Source organism: Tasmannia lanceolata, unplaced genomic scaffold, assembly GCF_043159265.1.
Source record: "Tasmannia lanceolata isolate RefF3 unplaced genomic scaffold, GAP_Taslan_0.1 ptg000015l, whole genome shotgun sequence".
In the NCBI taxonomy this organism is placed as follows: domain Eukaryota; kingdom Viridiplantae; phylum Streptophyta; class Magnoliopsida; order Canellales; family Winteraceae; genus Tasmannia; species Tasmannia lanceolata.
The window spans coordinates 42,503,986-42,528,434 of NW_027518692.1; the positions used below are offsets into that span (position 1 = coordinate 42,503,986).

Consider the following 24,449-nt stretch of genomic DNA (forward strand, 5'->3'; position numbering starts at 1 on the left):
TTTGTTGACTTGGGACATCCCCATCTAGGGTAAAAGAGTAGTCATAAATACTCTAGAGAGGGCTGTCACAAGCATAAAATGGGGCGCTTATATCACTTCCATAAATGAGGCTACTGATATTGGGACTACCATGTTTTATTAATTGCACCGACTCACCTTGTCTTTTCTCTTCTTAGTGAGAGCTTGCAATGATGCCTACCCAATAGATGGCCATCTCACGTCTGCTTGGTGCAAGCCCTAAAGAGAGACTCTAATTGCAATGGCCCAAAAATTACTACGATGTCACCGAAAAAAATTCAAATACAAGACTGCTAAATGGGAATTTGAATTGTTAAATCACCACTGCAACAAATATCAGTAATTCCTTGAAGGAACACAAACCAAACACCATTTTCAACCCAAAAAAAAAAAAAAACACACACACACACAAACCAAACACATGAATTCTTCTCTCAGAAGAGAAAACCCAATCATAGTTCCCGGTACAAATAAAGAAGGACGGGAAACCCAATCTTAGCTTGTCTCCCGATACCATTCTGCATCTTCTTTCTCCTTCCCATTCAATGTGATGGGTTGCAAGCAAATATGTCAGTCTATCCCAAAGTTAATCCAAAACTAAGATAGTGGTTAGTAATAGCGTGAAGCATAGTGGGCCTATGGCATGCAATTTTAATCCCATCGTCCTCATCCGCCCTGGTTCTGACGATACATCAAGCACAAACCTAAGTAGTCCAAGAAAAACCAAAACAAATATAAGCATTTTCAACGTATATTGTATCTGCAATTCAGTGAAAAAATAGAACAAGAGAGTGTTACGTGCCTAATTGGCCGTAACACAAGCAAACAAACAGAACATAGAAAAAGAGAGGGAGAGATGTTGATTCGAGGCAACCGGACCTCCTAACGGTTCGATTCGAGAGGAACCATAACTCTCATAAATTAAGTCTCCTTTGCTGTAAAAATTTTCTTCTCCCTATTTTTATTACAATACACTTCTTAAATACAAGCATGAAGAAGTGCTACATCACTACCCCCATTAACCCACTTACACAACCCATAACAACTAACCAACACCTACTTACATGACACATAACAAGTAAATAACACCCACAAATTTAAAATGCAAAATCCTGTAATAACTACTTTGTACTAATTCACATACACCATACTAAGTATGTATCACAAAGGCTTAGAGGTTATTGGATGCTTTTCCTAGTTCATTTTTTTGCATCTTTATGTCCTTAGCTCTTGATTTATTCACGTCTGTATCATCTCCACTAACTAAGAAAAGAAACACCATACACCACTACGCATTTAGGGACCAATGACAAAATCATCTTCAATTCATTGCGAAAAACAAACAAGAATTTTACTCCACAAACCCTTTAAGAAAACCACCCATTGATGTTTCGGTATGCAATTTAGAGCGCAAGTTTACAAACAAATTGCAATAAACTCTTGACCAATTGAAGAAGTTTACCAACTTGACTAATTGTGACATTGTGTATGGAGTTTGAAGAACATCGTTACCTTCTTGAAGAACATAACTAGCAGAATGGGATCTTCAACACAAGCTAAACAGTTGTGCAACCATTCTATAAATAAATAAATACATAAACAGTTGTGAATGAAAGGAAAGATAAAAAACCATGGCCCCAAGAAAGATGCCCAATATGTCATTACTGTGTTCCAAAAAGTGGATTACAAGTAGCTATCAGTGAAGTTTCTGTAACAAAAAATGGATTGCCATGACCCCATGACAATTTGCCAAAAACAATAGTTTTTTAACTACAACAAAAAAATGGATTGCCATGATAGCAAGCGTTTGTAATCGCTAGGCGCAACCCGCATCTTGATTAGTTTTTGTTCAGGAAAAATGGAACAATCAAGGTTGGATTCCACTGAAATTTAAGGAATTTCTCCCCAAAAATGAAAAATCTCGATTTTGTTCATTATTTAATATTTTCCTAAAATCTCTGCCGAAATTTTGTGTGAGATAAAATATTATTTTAATTGATTTCGTCGGATTTTGGCCGAAATTTCGAAAATTTGGTTTCAGTGAGGACCAAAACGCATTACAAAACCAAAATTTGAAACCATGTTCACACCCTAGAAATTAAAACAAGTGTCAAAATTCCAGACCTAAGAAGTGATTCTTAGCTGGTCTTTTGATTGTTGCAATTTTAAAAACCCTAGATCCTTCAAGGATCGGTTAAAGTTACATAAATGGCATGATTCTTCAAGAAGATGGGAAAACTGATTTTTTTAGGGTTTACAAACCCTAGATATTCGTGGGGTTAAAAAAACTTCACAAAAATGTTTCTCTATAAAAATAACACAAATGGAAAAAAACAATAATGAAAAACCTGAAAATTTTAAGGCCGGAGAGATATGGTGAGATGGGTAGAGATCCCCGGTTCGATTTCTTCTTCTTCTTCTCCTTTCTGTTGTACAACAAGAGGAGAGGGTCTTCCTCGTTTTTTCCAGTTTCTGGTTGTAGAGTTGAGAAGAGAAAATGGATGGAGAGAGAGAGAGAGAGAGAGAGAGAGAGAGAGAGAGAGAGAGAGAGAGAGAGACTTGTCACACATCTTTCTCATCCTATACCTATTCACACATTTAAAACCTATGCAACAAGTACAAGTCTCTGACTTTTTATCTCCTTTTCTTTCTTCGTTAAAATCTTCTTACACTAAAAAAGTCTATAGGCGTTGGATTAGATTTTGAGGGTGGATGGTTTCCCATACCATTCGCCAGAATTTTTTTGGCTCTTGGGATTTTTGTGGAACAAAAAACTTCCTGGGAGATTGGTGCGAAAAGGAACTCCCTGGAAGTATCCCGGTAAAATAAATATCCCATGTTTGGTTGACCGGACTATGGTGGGAAAAAAATGCTTTGTTTGGTCGATTGAACTGTTGGGAAGAAAAAAATTTCTTCTGCCAGCTTATTTTTGGTTCCTGTGAGTATTTTGTTTCCCTTCCTGGGGTTTTTTGCGGGGTTATTTTGGTTCCTGGGATTATTTTGGTCCCACCAACCAAACGTGGGTTTCCTGCGAAAATTCCACAAAAGTCCCGAGAATCAAAAAAATTCCGGCAACCAAACGTAGCCGATTTAATGGTCATTGTGGTCAAGATATATTGTAGACGATCTGGTCATTGTAGTCAAGCTATATTGTAGATCATGGTAACAAGATCCTTTCCAATTACAGTTTTTGGGAAATCTTATGGCAATAGGAGGCCAATAAAATTTAAATAGTAAGAGATTCATTTCTAAAAATGCTCCTTATGGTAACCATAGAGGAAGCCTGTGACAAACAAAGAAGTGATAACAGAACAAACATCTTTTATTGAAATCTTGAAACCAAAAATGGTAAATAAGGGAAGTATTATCATTATCTAAACACTAACTCGACCTTCATACATTTATGAGCATAGTTCTCTTCAAATCTCATCGCCTATTTTCTTTGATAGAGAAGGAAACTAATTATAACAAGATAAAGACTCCTTTGAAAAAAGATTGAAATCACCTTTAATATGGAAGGGAAGTTGAACTCTGAAGACTGCAGAATTACTCAAAAGATAACTAAGAACAGATTCCTACTTGAAAACTAAATTGGATTGACAGAAAAAACAGAGAAGAACAGAGGAATGTATAGAAAAAAAAAGGATTAATGGATCAGAAGCAAGAGCTGGTAGGAGTATATATATTCTCAATCTGATGAGTTTGTTTCTGACGAATAAGAAAGGAGAGGAGAAGCATCATGAGATTTTTGAGAAGAAGAATTTTGAAAAACCTTCTTCTTCCTCCTCCTCCTCTTCTTCTTCTTCCTCCTCCTCATCTTCTTCTTCTTCTTCTTCTTCCTCCTCCTCCTCCTCCTCCTCCTCTTCCTCTTCGTCTTCGTCTTCCCCTTCTTCTTCTTCTTCTTCTTCTTCCTCAGTTGACGTATACAACGAACTGTCAGAGTTGACATTAATAGAAAAATCAGATAAGGAAGAATCATCTCCTTGGATCAAATGGGTTAGTTGTGCTGCTATGGGACGGTGTGCTTGTGTGCTTCTTGCTACTAATTCTTCTTCTTCTTCTTCCTTGTCAGAGTCCAAATTAATAGAAAAAAACGATGAGGAAGAACCATCTCCTCCTCCTCCTCCTTCTTCTTCTTCTTCTTGATGTGATAACCAAAGGAAATAGTTTTTCATCTGGGAAATCTGATGACGAATTGCTCACAAATTCAGTCTTTGTTTCTCGAGGCGAGGTACTAATTTTGGTTCAATTTGAAATCCTATTTGATAGAGCAAGTCAAGTTGAAGCCACAATCCCTTTAGTTCTTCAACTCCATTGCCTCCCCATGGTTCTTGACTACATTGAGATCCTCCACAACAGTGTGTTATATCACCACCTCCCATGGCTAAACAGATCAGACCAGATGCTGCTTAGAACTTTAAGAAATTTCTCTGCAATTGGTATCTCTCAAAACCCAGAAAAACCCAGATGTGAATTGAGATTGCAGGTAGAAAAAGTGGTGAGGATTAAATTTATAATGTGTGGGACTGGGAGTGGTAGAATCCCGCTCAAGTTCTTGTTTCTGTTTTTAACTTTTAGAAGAGTTCTAAACAGAGTCGAACTTGGTCTTGTGTGTTTTGACTTTTGAATAGATGGAAACGTGATAGGAAACTTTTAGAAGAGTTTTAAACAGAGTGGAACTTGGTCTTGTGTATTTTGAATAAATGGAAACGTGATAGGAAAGTCCGAGATTTTATAAGGTTTGTGGGCCTGAAGTCCAGTATTATTTGAAAAGTGGAGTGGGGCCACTTCATAGAAATCGTTTATTTGTTGGCAGTTGGGCCCACTTCATAGGGTTATCCAAATCGTTTATCTGTTGGGCCACTTCATAGGAAGTCCATAGGATGATCCTAACCGTCAAATCTATGGATGTTTCTATAACGTGATCAGAGGGTTAGTATCATCCTATGGAAATGATTTTTTAGGTACAGCCTATCTACCCTAGTGTCCAAACAAATGAACGGTTAGGATCATCTTATGAAGTGGCCCCACTGCACTTTTTCGAAAAATACTGGATTTCAGGCCGACTGACCAAATAAAACCTCGGGAAAAACCAACTTCGTAGCTATTTGAGTTTACTATTTTGGTTGATCTTGACCGTCCAATAGATAAGTCCTATGTTGGAAATCCAATTGCCCGGGAATTATACCAATGGGACAATTCTAGCGTCCTATAATATATGTTTTTGGTCATGAATTTCCACCTTCGCTTATATATATGCAGAGTGATTGGGCCACCTAGTGGATGATTTGGATCACCCGGAGATATATGGTGTGGGGTTATAGGATTGGTTCAAGTAATTTTTTTGGTGTGTAAAAAATTAGGAAATTTTAGTAATATTTTTCCTTCTTAAACTTTTTCAGAAAATCCCTGTAATCTAAACAGGCCTTAGTTCCCATCTATGAATGATCTGAACCGTCCCATTTGATAAGCCTTACCCATGATAAATCTCTTGAGCCCAAAAATTAGGACTGCAACTCGGGTTGGGTCGGGTCGGGTATTTTTTGGAAAAGCCACAATTACCAAACCCGGCCCTACCCATGATAAATCTCGGGTCGGGTTTTTTTACATTGACGCAATTTTTTAAGGAAAACTCTTGTTTGGCAAGGCAACTCAACTCAACTCATAGAAGTAGAAAAACTCAAGCATGAAACTCTTTAGTGCTCTATTTCAAAAAAAGAAACTCTTTAGTGCATTAACTAATAAGTAGTCCAAAGAGAATAAATTGATGCATTACCAAATGAAAATGATTTTTGTTCTCTCTCCAAGTAATTTTCCTTCATTTCATATCATTTCTAAGAACAATTAAGAAATTAATTTGGTTTTTTTCTGCAAGAATAAAGCTGTAGAAATGGAGAAAGAATATCAATTTAATTCAAAAAATTACAATAAAAAATTTCATTCCAGCTGGGGTGGAATTAGAATACCACCTCTTGGGACAGGAAACATATTCCAACTTTTGTTTCCTCTTTAATTTGGCTTAGTCATATGAGATAAACAACAATCTATTTAGTTAAAACTTGAAACCATAGAGCTAAAGGGGGGATTGAACAGAAGATGGAAAAAACCCCTGTGATTGCTTGCGTGCGTGAGTTTTACTTTTAAGTTTTCACTTTTAAAGTAACAACCCCTTCAAACCCGGTTTGACCCTAGATTCGTGCGGGCTTTTGGATTGTAGACCTGGCTCGGCCCGAAACCTGAGAAACATGAACCCAACCCAAGCTATTTTCGGGTCGGGTCGATGCGGGTCGGGTTTACCCGACCCAAGTTGCAGCCCTACCAAAAATACTCCCAAGGGCCTCTTAGGCCATTATCACCAAGGTGCTAAAATGGTACGGGCAAATGGGCACATGACTTTAACTCTACATAAAGTCTTCACAATTAAAAGACTAAGACATGCAACACAATTTGCTTACAAAATCACTTGGAAATCATATTTGTACCATAAATTGATGTTTCTGCTCAAGTTTTGAGTCCTCTAGTAGAATTTACTGCAAAAGATGAATTCAATGTAGAGAATTGTATCAAATGGGCAAAATATTCAGATCTTCTAAACCACGATGTGATCCTTGCAATCTGAACTCGATTTCTTCTTGCAATACAAAGAGTTCCATGGTTTAAAACTTTAAGAATAGAAAGTTCACCAAATATGTAGGTACTTGGGGTGCAACTTGGGCGGGCTCAACCCGAACCCAACCGGTTCAACCCGGAAAAAAGTCGGGTTAGGTTGAGTTCAGGTCGGGTTCGGGTTGGGCTTTCTCAACCTGGGTTGAGTTCGGGTCGGGTTAAGATTTAGGGCTTTGGCAACCCGACCAGAGTGAACCCGACATTTTTAATAATTTTATTATTATTTAAGCTCAAAATCTCGGGTTGGGTCGGGTTGAACTGGGTTCAGGTCGGGTTCGGTTTGGCAAAAAGGGTTCGTTGGGTTGGAACTCGGGTCGGGTTGAGCAAATGGTTGCTCGGATCGGGTTCGGGTTGGCCTCAACCCAACCCAACCCGACCCGAGTTGCACCCGTAGTAGGTTCCAATTGATTTTGAAGAAGAAAACTTAAAGAAAGTCTTCAATTGCAGCCAATAAAGACGAATTTCTCAATGTAATTCTCCCTATCCATAAGCCTTGTTTAAGATTTTGGCAAGATGATTTTTTTGTGTCATATATTTACATGTGGGATGTACCATGTGGGCTGCCTTGTTTTGATCCAACCATCCAATTGGATCAACCAAAGTACAAAAAATTTCACAATAACCCTATCCGTTGGATTGATTGCCGTTTTTAAGGCCTCCTTCAGTTGAAGAACCAAAAGTATGCCACAAGATTGGACGGCCAGGATCATTTAGTAGATACAATTTTCAGCTTCCACCCATCTGAAGTGTTGTAGATCAACTAAACTGACCATTGGATTGCAAGAAAAACATTTTCCTGGAAAAAAATTTGGAGAACCTTTTTATGACTACTCGTTTCTCCTTCTTTTATTACAGACAAAAGAGAAGAAAAATGAGATATTAAATTAATAGAAACAGATGATTTGGGTCTGAGATTCTAGGATTCTAAGCTACACACAAACTTCAATTTCTGCAGGCAAATCCAATTTCCTCGTTTTTTTCTGGTTCTCGAGCAGAAAAGAGAAAATGGATGTAGAGAGAGGAGAGAGGAGAGAGGGGTGAGAGAGATAAAAAGGCTTGTGAGACATCTCTCTTAAGTCTTAACCAAAATCTCTGCAACAAGTACAAGATTCTTGACATTTTATCTCTTTCTCTTGCCATCACGAGTATTTTGGTCCTTTACTAGGTAATTTTCATGTGAAAGACCCGTCAAAAAAATGCGAGGAAAAAATGGCAGGCCCCACCCGATGCATGTGTGTGAATTGAGCAGGTGGGACCCATCCTATCAAAACACATCACTGACGTAATTTTCAGATTTTCAGATATAAGGACATTTTGGTCCTTTGTGAGTAAAAAAAAATCTGCTATAGGTATTTTGTTTACAAATTGATGGAATGACTCGATTTGCAAAATTCACCCGAACCTTGATACTCTATTTGCAAATTGTGAAACTTGAAGAATCTTTTGGCAAATAAAGCAAAGTAGAAGACTTCTTTTGCAAAAAAAACCCAATTTTTTACACTCAAAATGTGAATAGACGTTGGATGAGATTTTGAGGGTGGATGGTCTCCCGTACCGTTCTCACTGGACCTGACGGACGGCCACCATATAAAATCTCCTACAATATATCTTGACCACAATGACCATTAATTAAAAAAGGAAAAATCATTAAAAAATGCAAAGTTTATGCGAAATTGTGAATAAAGTGTAGTGATTTGAAAATTATAAAAAAAGTGTTGTCAGGTGAGAGAAGATGGCTTTTAGGACAAATATACCCCTCCTAATGATTCCGGGGTATAAAATGTGGTTCCCTAGTGGTTCCGAGGTATAAATTGTGGTTCGGTAGTGGTTCCGGGGTAGAAAATGTGGTTCCCTAGTGGTTCCGGGGTATAAAATGTGGTTCCCTAGTGGTTCCGGGGTATAAAATGTGGTTTCCTAGTGGTTCCGAGTTATAAAATGTGGTTCCCTAGTAGTTCCGGAGTATAAAATGCGGTTCCCTAGCGGTTTCGGGGTATAAAATGTGGTTCCGTAGTGGTTCCGGGGTATAAAATGTGGTTCCGTAGTGGTTCCGGAGTATAGAATGTGGTTCCGTAGTGGTTCCGAGGTATAAAATGTGGTTCCCTAGTGGTTCCGGGGTAGAAAATGTGGTTCCCTAGTGGTTCCGGAGTAGAAAATGTGGTTCCTTAGTGGTTCCGAGGTATAAAATGTGTTTCCCTAGTGGTTCCGGGGTAGAAAATGTGGTTCCCTAGTGGTTTCGAGGCATAAAATGTGGTTCGATAGTGGTTCGAGGTTATAAAATGTGGTTCCCTAGTGGTTCCGAGGTATAAAATGTGGTTCGGTAGTGGTTCCGAGGTATAAAATGTGGTTTCGTAATGGTTCTGGGGTATAAAATGTGGTTCCGAGATATTAAATGTGATTCCCTAGTGGTTCCGGCGTAGAAAATGTGGTTCCCTAGTGGTTCCGGGGTATAAAATGTGGTTCCCTACTGGTTCCGGGTTAGAAAATGTGGTTCCCACGCCGGGCCCGTACGGGCCGGGTCGACCAGCATGTCACCCGGATTTTTGCCGTATTTTTTAAGATTTTTTGGGAAATGTTATCCGCACTACCGTATTTTGATAAGGACACTCCTCACTCTATTAAAAGTACGGTATGGCCTGCACCATAGGATGATCCAAACCGTCCATTAGATGGGCCACAGCCTAAATAGGTTGTGCCCCAAAAAGCATTTCCGTAGGTTTATCCTAACCCTCTGATCAGAATGTTAGAGGGTTGGTCCTAACCCTCTATAGATCGGAGGGTTAGGATCAACCTACGGAAATGATTTTTGGGACACAACCAATTTAGGCTGTGGCCCATATAATTGACGCTTTGGATCATCCTATGGAGGGCCATACCGTACTTTTAATTAAATGAGGAGTGCCCTCATCAAAATACATTAGTGTGGATAACATTTCCCTTTTTTTGTATGGGAATTTGCTAGCTACCTTTGCCGGGGCAACTTCTCGGCTTGTGGCCCATCTTATGATGCAAAGATTGGCAGAAGTAATATGGGTGCAAAGGTGGCTAGCAAAAGTATAATTGCAAAAAATAGTAATCATTATGGATTTGTGGCTGAAGTGCTAAGTTTTAAATGAAAAATTACGAAAAAATACCAAAAGGATGCACTAACATATGACAATTACCGAACTACAAAATTTGACCGTCTTTTTTCGGAAGTCCGAACAAACCTTCGAACTTCCGAATGAAACCAATATTTTGGTTATGTATACTGGCTTCCATTCGGAAGTCTGAAGTTTTGTTCGGACTTCCGACGGAAGCCAGTAGAATAGGGATAATTCCAAAGATTTTTATTTTCAAATTGAGTAAAAATTCGAAGGACAATAGGGATATACATTGTGATCTTAGTGTCATGCAGGCAACCATAAATTGAAGCTTGATTTTAATGTTTTAGAATAAAAAAATGCAAAGAAAATAGATTTATCTTGAAAATGGGGAAAACAACAAAATTCAGTTTTAAGCCCAAAATTCATTTTCTTTGCATTTTGTAACACTCCTTCGATAAGTTTATCATGAATAAACCCTCATGATTACCAAACCCTGTTGTAAATGGCAACCTTCAAAACCCTTCCATGGAGTTTTCCACGTTAGAAAAGTCTTGAGGGAGAAGAAGGTGGTAGGTGAGAAGGTAATAAGTGCATAGAGATAGGTGCAAAAAGGTGAAGAGAAAAAACGAGGTATGAGGGGTATATTTGTCCTAAAAGCCATCTTTTCTCACCTGACAACACATTTTTTATAAATTTCAAATCAATACCCTTTGTTCACAATTTCGCATAAACTTTGCATTTTTTTAATGATTTTCCCATTAAAAAACTCAAGAAGGGGCCCACATTATCGGGTGATCAAAATCTTATGAACCCACGTCTCCAACTAGGGGGTGCAACTTGGGTCGGGTGGATCAGGTTGAGGCCAACCCTAACGCAACCCAAGTTAGCACTCCCTCAACCCTAACCTAACCCAACCCGAGCCTTGGGTTGAGGATGGTCAACCCTAACTCAACCAACTTCTAAGTCTCTCAATCCTAATCCAACCCATCTAACCTGAAATCGGGCCGGGTTGTCGGGTTGGATTCAAGTTCACCTAGGGCTAAACAGAAGAATGCAATAAGTCAAAGAAAATAGAGATAAAATTAGAGGACGGAGGTCGGTTTGGGTCAGGTCGGGTTGTGAAGGCCTCAACCCTAACCCAACCCGAAAATAAATCGGGTTGGCCTTTCCCAACCCTAACCCTACCCAACTCGTGGAAATGCCAAACCCAAGCTAAAATTGGGGTTGAACCCATCGGGTTTGGGTTGAGCCCGACCCAAGTTGCACCCCAATTTACAACTTATCCATAGCAAAACACATAAAGTGGGGTCCACATTATTGGGTGATCTAAACCATTCAGTTGCTGGACTTTGACATAGACAGGCCTTGTCCCAATAATCTTCCGTATATGAAGATCCAAACCCTCGAACTAGACCTGGCAAACGGGTGGGTCGGGCCGGGTCAACCAGCGGGTGCAGGTCACACAGGTCGGGTCAGGAGATGACCCGCATTTTTGTGGGTCAGAATTTTGGTGACCCGCGCGGCCCGCGGGTGGGCCGGGTCAACCCGTGGGTCACCCGCAAATTCAAACAGTAGTTTATTTTGGAAAATATTATCACTGGATTTTGATGACGGGGGTATGACCGGCACCGTGGGATGATCCAAACCGTCCATTAGATGGCCCACAGCCTAAATAGGTTGTGCCCCAAATCAATAGTTTTCAAAGAGAAGAATAAGAAGAAGAAGAAGAGGAAGGAAAAAAATAGGGAAAAATTTACCATGCTTGACCTTTTGAACTGAGCTTCTCTTTAGCCATTTGCTGAGAGAGAGGGAGGGGGGGGAGATGAAATTTGGATTCTAAAGGCAGATCAGACAAACAGCATTTTAACAAACAAATAGGCAAAAGCAGATGAGTTTTCTATTTTATTTTTTTATGGTTTCAGCATTTGTTTTTTTATTTCATCTGCTGAGAATCTCACTCTTGCAACGCCCCTTTTTTCTCTTTTTAATTCCTTTCGTGGTCTTCAATCTGTTTGCCAACTGGGTTTTTACCTTTTTGGAAAGTTATATATTCATACTCTTTTCTTACCTGGGACAGCCCCTTCGAGTCTATTTATGAATTATCGTTTTCTATTCTCGTCTCCTTGGTCAATGGTCATGACTCATGATTTTTTTGCAGGGATTTCCATCCCTCATCAATTTCACGTCTACCCTCTCATTAATGAAGAGAAGGAAAGGAAGGGTATTTTGGTAATTTACATGAAATCCTAAATTACTTCACCTACAATTATAGGTGGGGCCTAAAATGATCTAAACCATTTATCTGCTGGGCCATGTTCTGAAAATCTTTTTTTGTCATGATTCGCCCATAGGGGCCTCTATGTAGGAAATACACAGACACTACCTGTATAACAGCTCAATTTTTCGAATATTTTAGAGTTATTATTGGTAAACGAGAGACATAGAAAGAGACGCGGGTGCCCGCGGGTTGACCCGACCCGACCCGTGTTTTTGCGGGTTGGATCACCTGCGGATTAGTTTTGACTGGTCACTAAAACTCAGACTTGTGCCCATAAATTCGCGGGTGGGTCTGGTCGACCGACGGGCACGGTCACTTTTGCCAGGTCTACCTCGAACCCATAGGAGTTTCTATACTATACTAATATTGTATACTAATATTGTATAGGATGATCCAAACCCTCCAATCCATGAGAGTTTCTATACTACACCATTTTTAAACATCCATAGATCAGACAGTTGGAATCATCCTATGGATAAGATTTTGGAGGCACGAACTCTCTTCCTGTTGGCCAATAAATGAATGATTTATATCACCCACATGTGGGTACCATTGTAATTATTACTACACTAGCATCAGAGACCCTCCACCATACAAGAACTTAGTTTATACATTTCTTATTGTATGCTGGGAAGGCGAGTGACAGCAAGACTTGTCAGATGGGCAGTTCATGTCATTGATCAGCTGCTGACTGCAATCGTGATACCCCCCTTTCTTTATTTTCACAGAAACCATTAAAGAGGGGATTTTCTCCTTTGGAGATATCATTTCCCTAAACCTAATCGAAATTGGTTACCTAATCTAAACTTACTACTTCTCATATGATAGTTGATGGTCCAAGAAGAGAGAGCTCCTCTCGTGATGTTCTACAAGATAATCTATCACAAATTTGGTCCCCTCGTGTTGTTCTACAAGATCAACGGTCTCGATTTCCCAATAGGTAGAACTGTTTCTCCAAAAGAACACACAAAACGCATTCCAAACCGCCACGTTAAGGGTGTCAATTTTGGCTCGGGCTCGGCTCGAATCCTTAACAAGCCGAGCCGGAGCCGGAGCCGGAGCTTGAGCTAGGCCAGGCTCGGCTCGGTTCGTTAAGGCTCGTTAAGGATTTAATATATTTAAATATATATATTATATATTAATATATACACTAAAAGGGTTGTCCTGAGAGTGAAAGGGAGAGGCAAAATATGTCACTTCTTTTTTGGAACCCCATTTGTTACTTGGACCACCCCCGTGGTGTAAAAATAGTAGTCAAATTACAGTAGATAGGGCTGTTCAGGGAAGATGAAGGGTGTGAATATATCATTGCTCTTAATATAACCCGAGCCCGGTAAGGCTCGCGAGCCTGGTTCGAGCCCAAGCCGAGCCGAGCTGGCCCAAGCTCGGCTCATTTACACCCCTACACCACGTGCCACTCCCTATCTCTTTCCAACCACCACGCGAGCCTGGTTCGAGCCCGAGCCGAGCTTTTGTGCTTAACAAGCCGGCCGGGCCAAGCTCGGCTCGTTTACACCCCTACACCACGTGCCACTCCCTATCTCCTTCCAACCACCACACGAACACAAACCCCTCTTCCAATGAGTAGAGATTATGGACCAAGAACATAGAGGCAGTAGCAAAAACAGAGAGCGAGAGAGAAATGGAAAACAATGGAGAGTCACTTCACGTAATAATGTTTCCGTGGTTTGCATTCGGTCACATAAGCCCATTCATCCAACTCTCCAACAAACTCTCCTCCCACAACATCAAAATCACCTTCCTCTCTGCCCCTTCAAACATACCCCGCATTTCTCCCTCCCTCGCCCCCCATATCCAAATCCTCCCAATCCAAATCCCACCCCTCCAAGGCCTCCCTCCCGGTATCGAATCCACCTCCGAAATGACACCCCACATGGCCGAACTCCTCAAAAAAGCAGTCGACAATATGACCCCCCAAATCTCCACTCTCCTCCCCCAACTCAAACCCCACATTATTTTCCACGATTTTGCCCACCAATGGCTCCCCTCTATAGCCTCCCCTCTCGGCATCAAAACCCTATTTTTCTCTGTTTTCGCCGCAGTTTCATCTGCTTATTTAATGAACCCTGCTCGCCTCCTCACCGCCTCCGGCCAAACCCCCACCGCCGGCGACCTGAAATATCCGCCGCCGGGATTCCCGTCCGGTGACTCCTCGATCATCTCCCTCAAAACATTCATTGCCCGAGATTTCACTTATGTTTTTGAGAACTTTGGTGGGCCCTCCGTTTTTGACAGAGTCGTGGCCTGTAATAAAAACTGCTCTGCCATTGTTATCAAGTCTTGTCTTGAAATGGAAGGGCCTTACATCAAGTTTGTGGAAACCCAGTACGGTATAATCTTTAATACTCTTCTTTTTATTTTGGGCTGGCCATTACATGTCGATTTTTTACATCGAGCAGTTTTGAATCCTGGGCAAGTGCTCTGAGAGCATGTGAAACAAACAATTACTCAATAAGCTTAAGTTGTGGGACATGGCGTTATTTAATCTTTTCTATTTTAACAGGTAAACCGGTTCTTTTGGCCGGACCGGTGGTTCCTGACCCGAATCCGGCGAAGCTGGAGCAAAGATGGGATGAATGGTTAAATGGGTTTTCTTCAAAATCCGTTGTGTTTTGTTCTTTTGGGAGTGAGACTTTTCTGAAAGATGAACAGATTAGAGAGCTTGTTTTGGGTTTGGAAATGGTGGGTTTGCCGTTTATGGTGGTTCTGAATTTTCCAGGAGGGGAAGACAGTGAAGCCCGTTTGAGGACAGTATTGACGAAGGGATTTGAAGAGAGGGTAATGTTCGATATTTTCAAAATGTTTTATTGTTTAAAATAGAAAAATGAGTTTTTTTTTAAAGAGACCCTTCTTTTTGTGAGGTGTTGGTGGTGTGAAGATGAACGTAGCTCACTTCCCTCCACACACACTTCGTTTGGTTGGCGGAATTTTTTTTGGTTCTTGGGACGTTTTCTGGAATTTCTGCAGGAAACCCATGTTTGGTTGTTGGGCCCAAAATAATCTCAGGAACCAAAATAATCCCGCACGAAACCCTACCGTGAAAAGGAAGGAACCGCAAATAAGCTTGCAGATGATTTTTTTTTTCTTCCCAACAGTTAAAGCAACCAAACGACCCCAAAGTCCGGTCAACCAAACATGTGATTAATGTTAGCATACTGTAAATTTTTTATGGGAAATGATATTTCCCCTTTAAACGGATTAAATCCACCCCCCGTTTGGTTGTCAGTAAATTTTTTATCCTAGAAGCTTTTTAATCCCAACAATTAAGTCAACGGGATTTGCTAGGTTTTTTTTTCTCTCCAATTCCTATCACAATTTAGGGGTGTCATTACCAAATATGGGAAGGGAGGAGAGAGAGAAAGAGAAGGGACAACATTTTCTAGGAAAGAAAAAGAAGGGACAAGAGTCCATGTCATACTCATAAGCAATCATTACAAGAGTGGGATTAAAAAAATTATGGTGCTAAAAGGCAACCAAACATTGGATGGTATGAAAATTTTACTAAAAACTTCCTTCGTTTTAAATTTTACTGGCAACCAACGGTTTCTGTGAGAATGGTTCACCGCATGAGGATAAATTCTCCCCCACTTTCTATTTGGTTGTCGGATTTTTTTGTTCCTGGGAGTTATGTGGGAGAAAAAAAATACCCTGGGAGATACGTGGGAAAAAAAGAGTCCTAGAAGTATCTTGGTAAAATAAAAATCCCATGTTTGGTTGATCGGATTATGGTGGGAAAAAAAAAAACTTTGTTTGATTGCTTGAACTGTTGGTAGAAAAAAATTCTTCTCAAGCTTATTTTTGGTTCCTGAGTTTATTTTTGTTCCTGGGGTTATCTTGGGATGTGATGAAAACACAATCATTACAAAAGTGGGATTAAAAAATTCACCCCACAAGTAATCATTACAAGAGTGGGATTAAAATAAACTTAGTGCAAAAAGGCAACCAAACGTGGGATGGGATCAAAATTTAACTAACTCTCCCACATAACTCCCACGAACAAAAAAAAACCCGGCAACCAAACAGAGGTCCCGGGGGGGGGGGGGGGGGGGGGATTTTATCCGTCCGGGCTTTGCCTTCAAAACTTAACGAATAACATTAGAGGGGGGAATTTTATCCGTCCGGGGGGGGGGGTATCATTACCTTTTTTATTTGTTTTGTCTTGTGAAACTTACAAGGAGTCGTCTGTATATTAGTATCTCCGCAATTTGATCATTCACCATACCAAATTGTTCCCAACAGGTGAAGGAGACGGGTAGGGTTCATACAGGGTGGGTCCAGCAACAACAGATTTTGGCCCATCCGAGCGTTGGATGCTTCGTTTGCCATGGAGGATTTAGCTCTATCACAGAAGGGTTGATAAACGATTGTCAGTTAGTTCTTTTGCCAATGAGGGGAGATCAGTACTTGAATTCCAAATTGGTGAGTGGAGATTTGAAAGCAGGATTGGAAGTCAATAGGGAGGATGAAGATGGGTCTTTTATTAAGGATGATTTGTGTGAAGCAGTAAAATCGGTTATGGTTAGAGTGGAAGAAGAACCGGGTAAATCCGTGAGGGCTAATCAAAAGAAATGGAAAGATTTTCTTCTTGATAAGGAGATTCACGAGAAGTTCATTAGAGATTTCGTTGACAAATTGAAGGAGATGGTGTTTGCGTGAAACAGGTAGATTCACTATGTAATTTAACGTTTCTTTGTCGTTTTTTAATAAGTGCAGAGGACTACACTTTCAATATCTGCAGAAAGATCTCGCTTTCGGAATTTACGTTCAACAAACAACATCTTGTCTTTTAGTACCTAAAATTTTTCAAAAGGTTATTGCATTTCCCAAAAAGCCTTCAGAAGCCGCTTAAAGAAGAAAAGACAACTGGGTTTGTGCAAATATCAAATTACGGTTGTTCCGATAACACTTACCAAAGAAAAAGGGCAATGATATATTCACCCCCCTTTTTTTACTTGGGACAGCCCCATCTACTCATCTAGTTTAAAAGAGTAGTCGTTAATTAAATACACTACAGGGGGCTGTCACAAGCATAAAATGGGGCGGATAAAGGTGTTTTTTGCTGGTTTTTTTTTGTTCCCAGGATTTATGTGGGTAAAGGTTTAGTGGTCACATCAGTTTTTTCTTACTGATATCAGCAAAATCTTGTCTTGAAAAGGGTGTTCTCTCTTTCTCTCTCTACCCTCTCTCCACTCATCATAATATCTTTCTCTAATTAATGCTCGTCCCCTCTTTTGTCTCCTACCTTTACCCACATAAATCCCAGGGAAAAAAAAAGAAAAACCCGGCATCCAAACAGAGCATAAAAGATGCAACTGATATTGCGCGTACCATGTTTAATTAATTGCACCGACTCACCTTGTCTTTTCTGTTTAAATTAAGTTTGTGAGTGCTTAGAGGATTGATGATAACCTTTGACAGCTGTTTAATTGGTAAAAGATATCGTGAGTTAGTGTAATTATAAGAATATTTGTAGCTAAAAACTATACATTCCACCGGGTTGGGAGTGATTTTAGAGATTCCCTCTAAATTAAACATAGAGGAACACTAGAGTGACAATTAACCTTGCAAAAACTAGGTAAAAGGACGGTTGGTTAATATTAATTTATGATAATATTTTTTGTCATAAATGGATGTTGACCAATGGGGGTGCCCTTTTACCCTCTTTTTTGCAAGGGAGCCTGTTAGTTTAGCATTCCACCTGACCATAATTCCCCCAAAAATATTTCCATTAAAAATGTTTTTCTTCCGATCCAAAGAGAGCCTAAGATTTAATCATTAAATCCAGAGTTAGCGATGGGCTTCGTGATGCTCTATGATCCGGTGGCGAGATTGATGCCTATTACCTTCCATCTCTCATAGAAGCAAATTGAGCAATGGTGGCGCCCTTTACCCCCTATTTTGCAAGGACGCCTGTGAATCTAAAACCCCCCTATTTTGCAAGGGCGCCCTTATCATCAGAACCCCCAAAGAAAACGTTTTTAAATCTGCCCAATTCTTTTCACAGTGCTAGCAGGGCGCACCTAAAAACAAACGTTTGGTAGATTGGGATGTTAGCTAGTGCTGCTTTGATAAGAGTTACTTCCCCACTTAAACACCAAATTTCTCTTCCAGAGATACAGCCTCTTCTCTGCTCTTTCCACAATATTATCCCAACACAATTTTTGGGTCTCTCACCCCCAAGAGGCAGGCCAAGATAAGATGTTGGGAGAGTCCACTTTGCATCCCATTATACCAGCTAGAACTTCATTCACCCTTCAGTCACCCCCTCCTCAAAATGAATGCCAAAGAACCTGGATTTGTGGAAGTTAGAATTTTTACCCGTTATAGCCTCATAACACCGAAGGATCTCTTTAAAATTCAGTACTTTCTGCACATTTTTTTATGTGGGTGGGGGTAAACAACAGGGTGTCATCGGCAAACTGTAACCGAGTGACTTCTATTCCTTTCTCTCCTATTTTTGAACCCTTCAATTCAGCCACAAGATTTTCCCTTCTCGATCAGCCTACTTAGAGTCTCAGCCACTAAGACAAAAGAAAGGACAATAATAAATCCCCTTCCCTTAGACCCCTTGAAGATTTGAAGCAGCGTTTTTAAGAGCTATTAATGAGGACTGAAAACCAAGCAGAAGATATGCATCTCCAAATCCATGATCCATCTTAATCCAAACCCCATTCTTTGCATTAGGTAGTCCAAGCACTTCCATTCGACCCTCTCATATGCCTTTTCCATATCCGGTTTGCAAACTATTCCCCTCAAACCGAACTTATGATGATGATCCACCACTTCATTTGCTATGAGCTAGCAGCCCAGAATCTATCTCTTAGTAACAAAAGCACTTTGACTTCCAGATATTATTGATGGTAACACTTTTTTACCCGTTCCGCTAGAACCTTAGCTTGGTACTAGCACCTTTGGTACTAGCACCTTAGCTAGTACCAAGCTGTTAGGGCAAAAATACGTATCCCTAGGGAGGCACCTTTCACTTTAGGTACCAAGGCAATAAATGTGGCTCTTGTACCTCGGACTAGCTCCAAGCCAATCATATATAGAATTCCTTGAAAAATCGGAATATATCATTCTTCACGTTCTCCCAACACCACTGGAAAAATGCAAGGAAGAAACTATCGGGACCAGAAGCTCTATGCCTCCCCAAAGAGAAACACCTTTTTCAATTTCTTCTTCTGAGAACGGCATTTCAAGCATCCTCTTCTCACCATCTACCAACCTTTTGAAGTCTACATCCTCAAGAATAGGGCGCGTGATGTCTTCCGAAGAGAATAGGAGGCGATAAAACTCAAGAATTTCCTTCATTATAACCTGTTGACTTTCCGTTAGCTCTCCATTCACATTTAAAGATTCAATGTGATTTTTTCACCTTCTTGCACTAGCTATGCTGTGAAAATAAGCCGTATTTTTATCTCCTTCCTGAAGCCATCTCACCCTGGACTTTTGTCTCCAAGAGATTTCCTCCTTAATTAAGGAGGTTCCCTTTATGCTCTTCTTTTAACGACCGATCTCTTCTACCTCCTCAGAGCTAGCTGAACCCCTTTCTGTAGACAAGGATATCCTCTTTATTTCTTACAGAATCCAATTCTTCCTTTCCATGGTCTTTTTGGATCTCTCATAATTCCACTCTTTAAGTTTAATTTTCAACAGCCTCAGCTTAGACCCTATCACCACATCCACTGGACCATCAACTTTAGCATTGGCCCACCAATCTCCCAACTTTTCCTCCATTTTGGGGTATTCTAGCCGGGCAATCTCAAATCGAAATAGTCAAGATTCAAGCCGCATATCCAATAAAATTGGGCACATGGAAATTAAATATTTCCATGTACTTTATAATCTATAGTTAAATTTATCACAAGACAAAATATATTATGGCAAAAAAGTCCTCACAATTACATTAAAAATAGAGAAAATAAGAAGATCATACATATTATGCATGATTAAGTTAAAAAATATATTATGACAAAAAAACCCCATAATTAAATTACAAAAACCCATAATTAGTTCATGAAAATTCAATATTTTCATGAACTTTGAAAGGTTTAGTTAAATTGGTCATGAGACAAAATATATTATGACAGAAACAGACCCTATAATTAAATTATAATTAGTTCATAGAAATTAAATTAAAGATTGAGTTACAAAAAGTCCCCATAATTACATTAAAATAGAGAGCGGGAAAGAAAATCAAATCATGCATTATCCATTACAAATCCAAAAGCATCCTTGTAATTTTCCCACAAAGTCGTAACCAGGTTTTCAATCATCTCCAATGAATTCTTCAAACCCTCGAGAAGAAGATTAGACAAATCTTCAATTGTCGTCTTTGCCAGGTCGCAGAGTTCTAAAACTGCGGAGTTTGCGAGATTGAACAATCCTGAAATCACCTCTGTAATAAGATCGTAACAGCTTGAGATAAGATAGGAGATTGTTTCGTACAGAAGATCGAAAATATACACGGTAAAAGCCTGAATATTCTCTGTGAGCAGCTCGAGTATGCCACTAAGGGCTAGGACTGGAACTTTGAATATTTGAATGGAGAGGACTATGATAAATGCTGCTCCTTTGAAGATTACAAGGGATGCGAAATGCGTGAATGAAATTATGGCAGAATATAGGAAATTTAGCAGAGCAAGAACTGCCATTTTTTTTATGGGGTGGGAGTTGGGAAGTTGGAAGGATACTATGAGAAGAGATGGGAAGGTGTAATGTGTTGAAGACTGTTTTTTTAGTATAGATGAAATGAAGTCTCAAGTGTCCAAGCCTCACGATGTAATGTAAATTATAAAATATTCATTTCCTTACTAATCTATGCAAAGATTACAATTATATAAACATATGTTTTGATATTTCCACGCTCATAACTTTGTCTTTTCTATTTTATAATACCACCAGTTGTGCCTGTAGTAGTAGTTGCAACAAACCGGTAACCCACTCTCTCTCTCTCTCTCTCTCTCTCCCTCTCTCTCTCTCTCTCTCATACCACATGAGAGAACAGTGTATCAAAGTGAATGCTATATAATTAATTAGCTCCATGATTAAGAGTAATCACGCACTGTGTTTATAATATAACTAAGTTACATTTTACAATGACTATGGTCGTGTGAGGCAGTGCGGGGCAATTAGAGGAGTTTCTCCGAGGACTATCTTCGGTTCCTGTCCAAGTCCTATGTAAGAATGTACTGTTGATGCTCGGGAAGTGGGATTGCTTTAGCGCTGAATTAACAAGTACTGAGACTGAATTGGCAAATAATAAGACTGAAATGGAAGCCCTAAAGGTAAGAGTTGAAGCTATGCAAAGGATGATCGATCAATTTCAACCTCCTCAAATCAATACAGCACCAATGAAGAACTTTACAACACCTCCACCTAACAAGTAACAACTCGAAAAGTCCCAGGACAAGGGGACACTAGATAATAAGCGCATTTGATATTAATTTTTATTTATATCATTATATTAATATTTTAATATATTATTATGTTGAGGGGTTCTGGAATTTTGGCGGCCAAGTGCCAACGGGTAATTTTCTTCTTTTTCAAAAAAAATATAACAACGCATATATTTTTTATAAATAAAATAAAATAAATTAGCGACGGTTAGCTTCTGGTTTTTTTTTTGTGTGCGCGCGTTAAGTCCAATATTTTTTAGAAAGTACAGTGGGGCCCACTTCTTAGGATGATCCAAACAGTTCATTTCATAGGCCAAAACATAAAATGGCTGAACCCCATAAATCATCTCCATAGACTCTCCAATCTGTAAAGGTTTCTATAATGTACAGCCAAATCATAAATCAGACGGTTAAGATTATCCTACGGAGATGTTCTACGGGGGTACAACCAATTTTATGAACGGTTTGGATCATCCTAAGAAGTAGGATCAACTGTATTTTAGAAAAATATTAGACTTCACGCGTACCCATCATATAAAATCTCTGTTCCATTTTATCAGAATCCCTTGCTGTCTCTAACAAATTTGATAGCTATATGTTATGTGTGAAGGAGTTGACTGAATAGATAAACTTCAATTTTCTAATAATGGATCAAATTAGAAATTAAGATAATAATGGGAGGGACTTTTTCATTATTTAAAAATTTCTCTATTTTTTTGTTTTGAGTTGTGACTTTTATAACTATATACATGTCAAACATGTCATTTAAATATTTGCAAGGGGATAAAAAAAACTCATTAGAAAATTTCATAATTTTTTTTTAGACAATTGGTCTGATGTGAGGCTGGTTATCTCGACCAATCTCTCCCGGAGTGTTAAACTTGATCTAACTCGAAGACTTTGTCTTTAATTAACTAATCTCATACAGACAAGACACACTTTTTCTTCTTCTTTTTGGTGATTTGACAAGATACACTTCTTGCAAGACTAAGAGAAAATTATCATTGGACGATTGTTTTGGGAATGAACATAACCTCTCATTTAGATTCAACTGCACCGAAGAAGAGGTGTGAATGGCCATCTTGGCCACATGCACCAACAACTCTCATGTGACCATGGTATTGGGCTTGTAGCTCAATGGTTGAGACTTTGCATATTCGCATATTCGATCCCAGCTTACCTACCCCCAAAAAAAAACTCCTATTTTACCATCTTGGTCATTCAACATTCGAATCTTATATAAGATCACTCTCTGGTACCAAGATCTCTTGTGAATTTGAAGAAATAATGTCCATTCATTTTGGGAAATGATATCAGCACAACCACGTTTTAATAATTGCACAGACGCTGCTTGTCTTTTCTTTCTTAATTGGCTTGAGAGAGCTTTTTAGGAACTAATGACTTTTGACAGCTCTTTAAACAATAAAAGACAAGATGAGTTAGTGATATCATTTCCCTTCATTTATCATCCAACTTTCACACACTACTATACCACTATACCAAGATGCTTATTATGGCTTTTGTAAGAAAAGGGATGTGCAAATCTGTAATTTAGGATTGGAGAATACCTTAAAGTGAATTAATCTCGTAACCTCCAAAGAACAAATCAACAGAAACTATTTTCTGCAAGAATTAATTGTAAACAAATAAACAAAAGTCATTAGATCACTTATGGAACGAAGGATCTTCGCTGTCCTTAAGGCAAATCTCGCCCCCACTATGACTAATCAACGGTGTAGATGGGCGTCTTGGCATATGCCTCCAGGATACAACAACTCTCGCTCCAGGGGTGTGCACTCACGCAGCCCGGATGCCTTATAACTTGCTTATATGAGCCAAAATTCGCCTCAATCAAAAAGATTGGGGAACTCAAATGTAAACTTGTGAAAACCAGAGAAAACTGGAAGATAAGAACGAGAATAGAAGAAGAGTCTGCCAAGTATATCTTTATTTGTTTTCCCAATTCTAATTTTAAATAAAGTCAAAAGACACGTTAGGGTGAAACGTCGTATTCTTTTAGTGCGTGAGAGACGTTTCCCAAACGGTCACTAAACAACAATTACACCATATCTTAAACGGTAACAAAGAGTTAAAATAAAACCAAAGGTGTAAATAATTAATAAAAGAGGAGGAAAAAATAAAAGAAAAGAAAAAACGGCTTTGGACCCATGCGAGCGCTGGGCTTGGCCGGGCGGCGCGCATGTGTGGTATGGTCTAGCCTACCGGGCCACCCGTCGGCTCATGCGCGAGGGACTCCTCTTTTTCTCTTTCTCATTCACAAGACAGAGGAAAGTGGAAGTATATGTATGCCCACTCTCTTCCTCTCAATCTTCCCATCTATGACTAAAGGTTTTCCACATGACTTTAGCTCATTTGGAGGGAAGTTTCATTTGGAGGGAAGTTCAAAGTTTGGAAGAGACTTTCAAAAGCATAAAGTAAGTCCTAAAGGACAAACCACAAAAAGACAAATAAAATCCCATTTGCAATTTTTAATTACAAAGAACTTTTAAGAAATAAAAGTCAACAGCTTTAAAAAAAAAAAATTGATAAATCCTTCATATGCATCACCAATGGATAATGCAAAGTCTGGATATTTCATCTCTCACAACTCACAAGCAAGGTTTGAATCGAGCCAAGCTCAAATATTGGACATGAGGGTTTTCAGCTCGTTTTCTTAATCTTTTTAGTGATTTCAGGTTTCAACATCTTTTGGTTGGATCTAGGTGAAGGGTGTGTGTAGCAAACCATAATCTCTTCCTTAGAAAATGACAACTAAACACTCATGTGTCTTTCGCGTTTGGATGCATGTTAAGTAGAAATAGAATGAAAATAAAATGAAATCCATTTTCAATTAAAAACATAGTAGAAGTGAAAATCCTATTTACTTTCCCTTTTCGAAAATTACTTGCATACAGACCCAGTTTGGATTACAAGAAAAAACATCTCTCATGGAAATTTTTTTTCCAAAGATAATTTCTTCTTTCG

General features: G+C 39.3%; 1 protein-coding gene and 1 long non-coding RNA gene across 2 annotated transcripts; one reads left to right on the forward strand and one right to left on the reverse strand.

Moving 5' to 3' along the window:
• Window positions 1–295: 295 nt before the first annotated feature.
• LOC143846862 (uncharacterized) lies at window positions 296–2,577 on the reverse strand. Its single transcript, XR_013234868.1, has 2 exons — window positions 2,367–2,577; window positions 296–722 (listed from the first exon to the last, which is right to left on the reverse strand). It is a non-coding gene; the product is annotated as an uncharacterized LOC143846862 (long non-coding RNA).
• Window positions 2,578–13,594: 11,017 nt separating this feature from the next.
• Window positions 13,595–16,858, forward strand: LOC143847368 (anthocyanidin-3-O-glucoside rhamnosyltransferase-like). The gene is made up of 3 exons (XM_077356178.1): window positions 13,595–14,396; window positions 14,570–14,844; window positions 16,306–16,858. Exons 1-3 carry the CDS (start codon window positions 13,688–13,690, stop codon window positions 16,720–16,722), a joined length of 1,401 nt encoding a protein of 466 aa, XP_077212293.1. The 5' UTR covers window positions 13,595–13,687; the 3' UTR covers window positions 16,723–16,858.
• The last annotated feature ends 7,591 nt before the right edge of the window (window positions 16,859–24,449 follow it).

What these genes read in the sequence shown, in the direction of transcription:
- LOC143847368 (XM_077356178.1), top strand. Translation starts at nt 13,688, where the DNA reads ATGGAAAACAATGGAGAGTCACTTCACGTAATAATGTTTCCGTGGTTT. An exon ending in GTTTGTGGAAACCCAGTACG is followed by an intron (nt 14,397 to 14,569) that starts GTATAATCTTTA and finishes CTATTTTAACAG; the next exon opens with GTAAACCGGTTCTTTTGGCC. An exon ending in CGAAGGGATTTGAAGAGAGG is followed by an intron (nt 14,845 to 16,305) that starts GTAATGTTCGAT and finishes TGTTCCCAACAG; the next exon opens with GTGAAGGAGACGGGTAGGGT.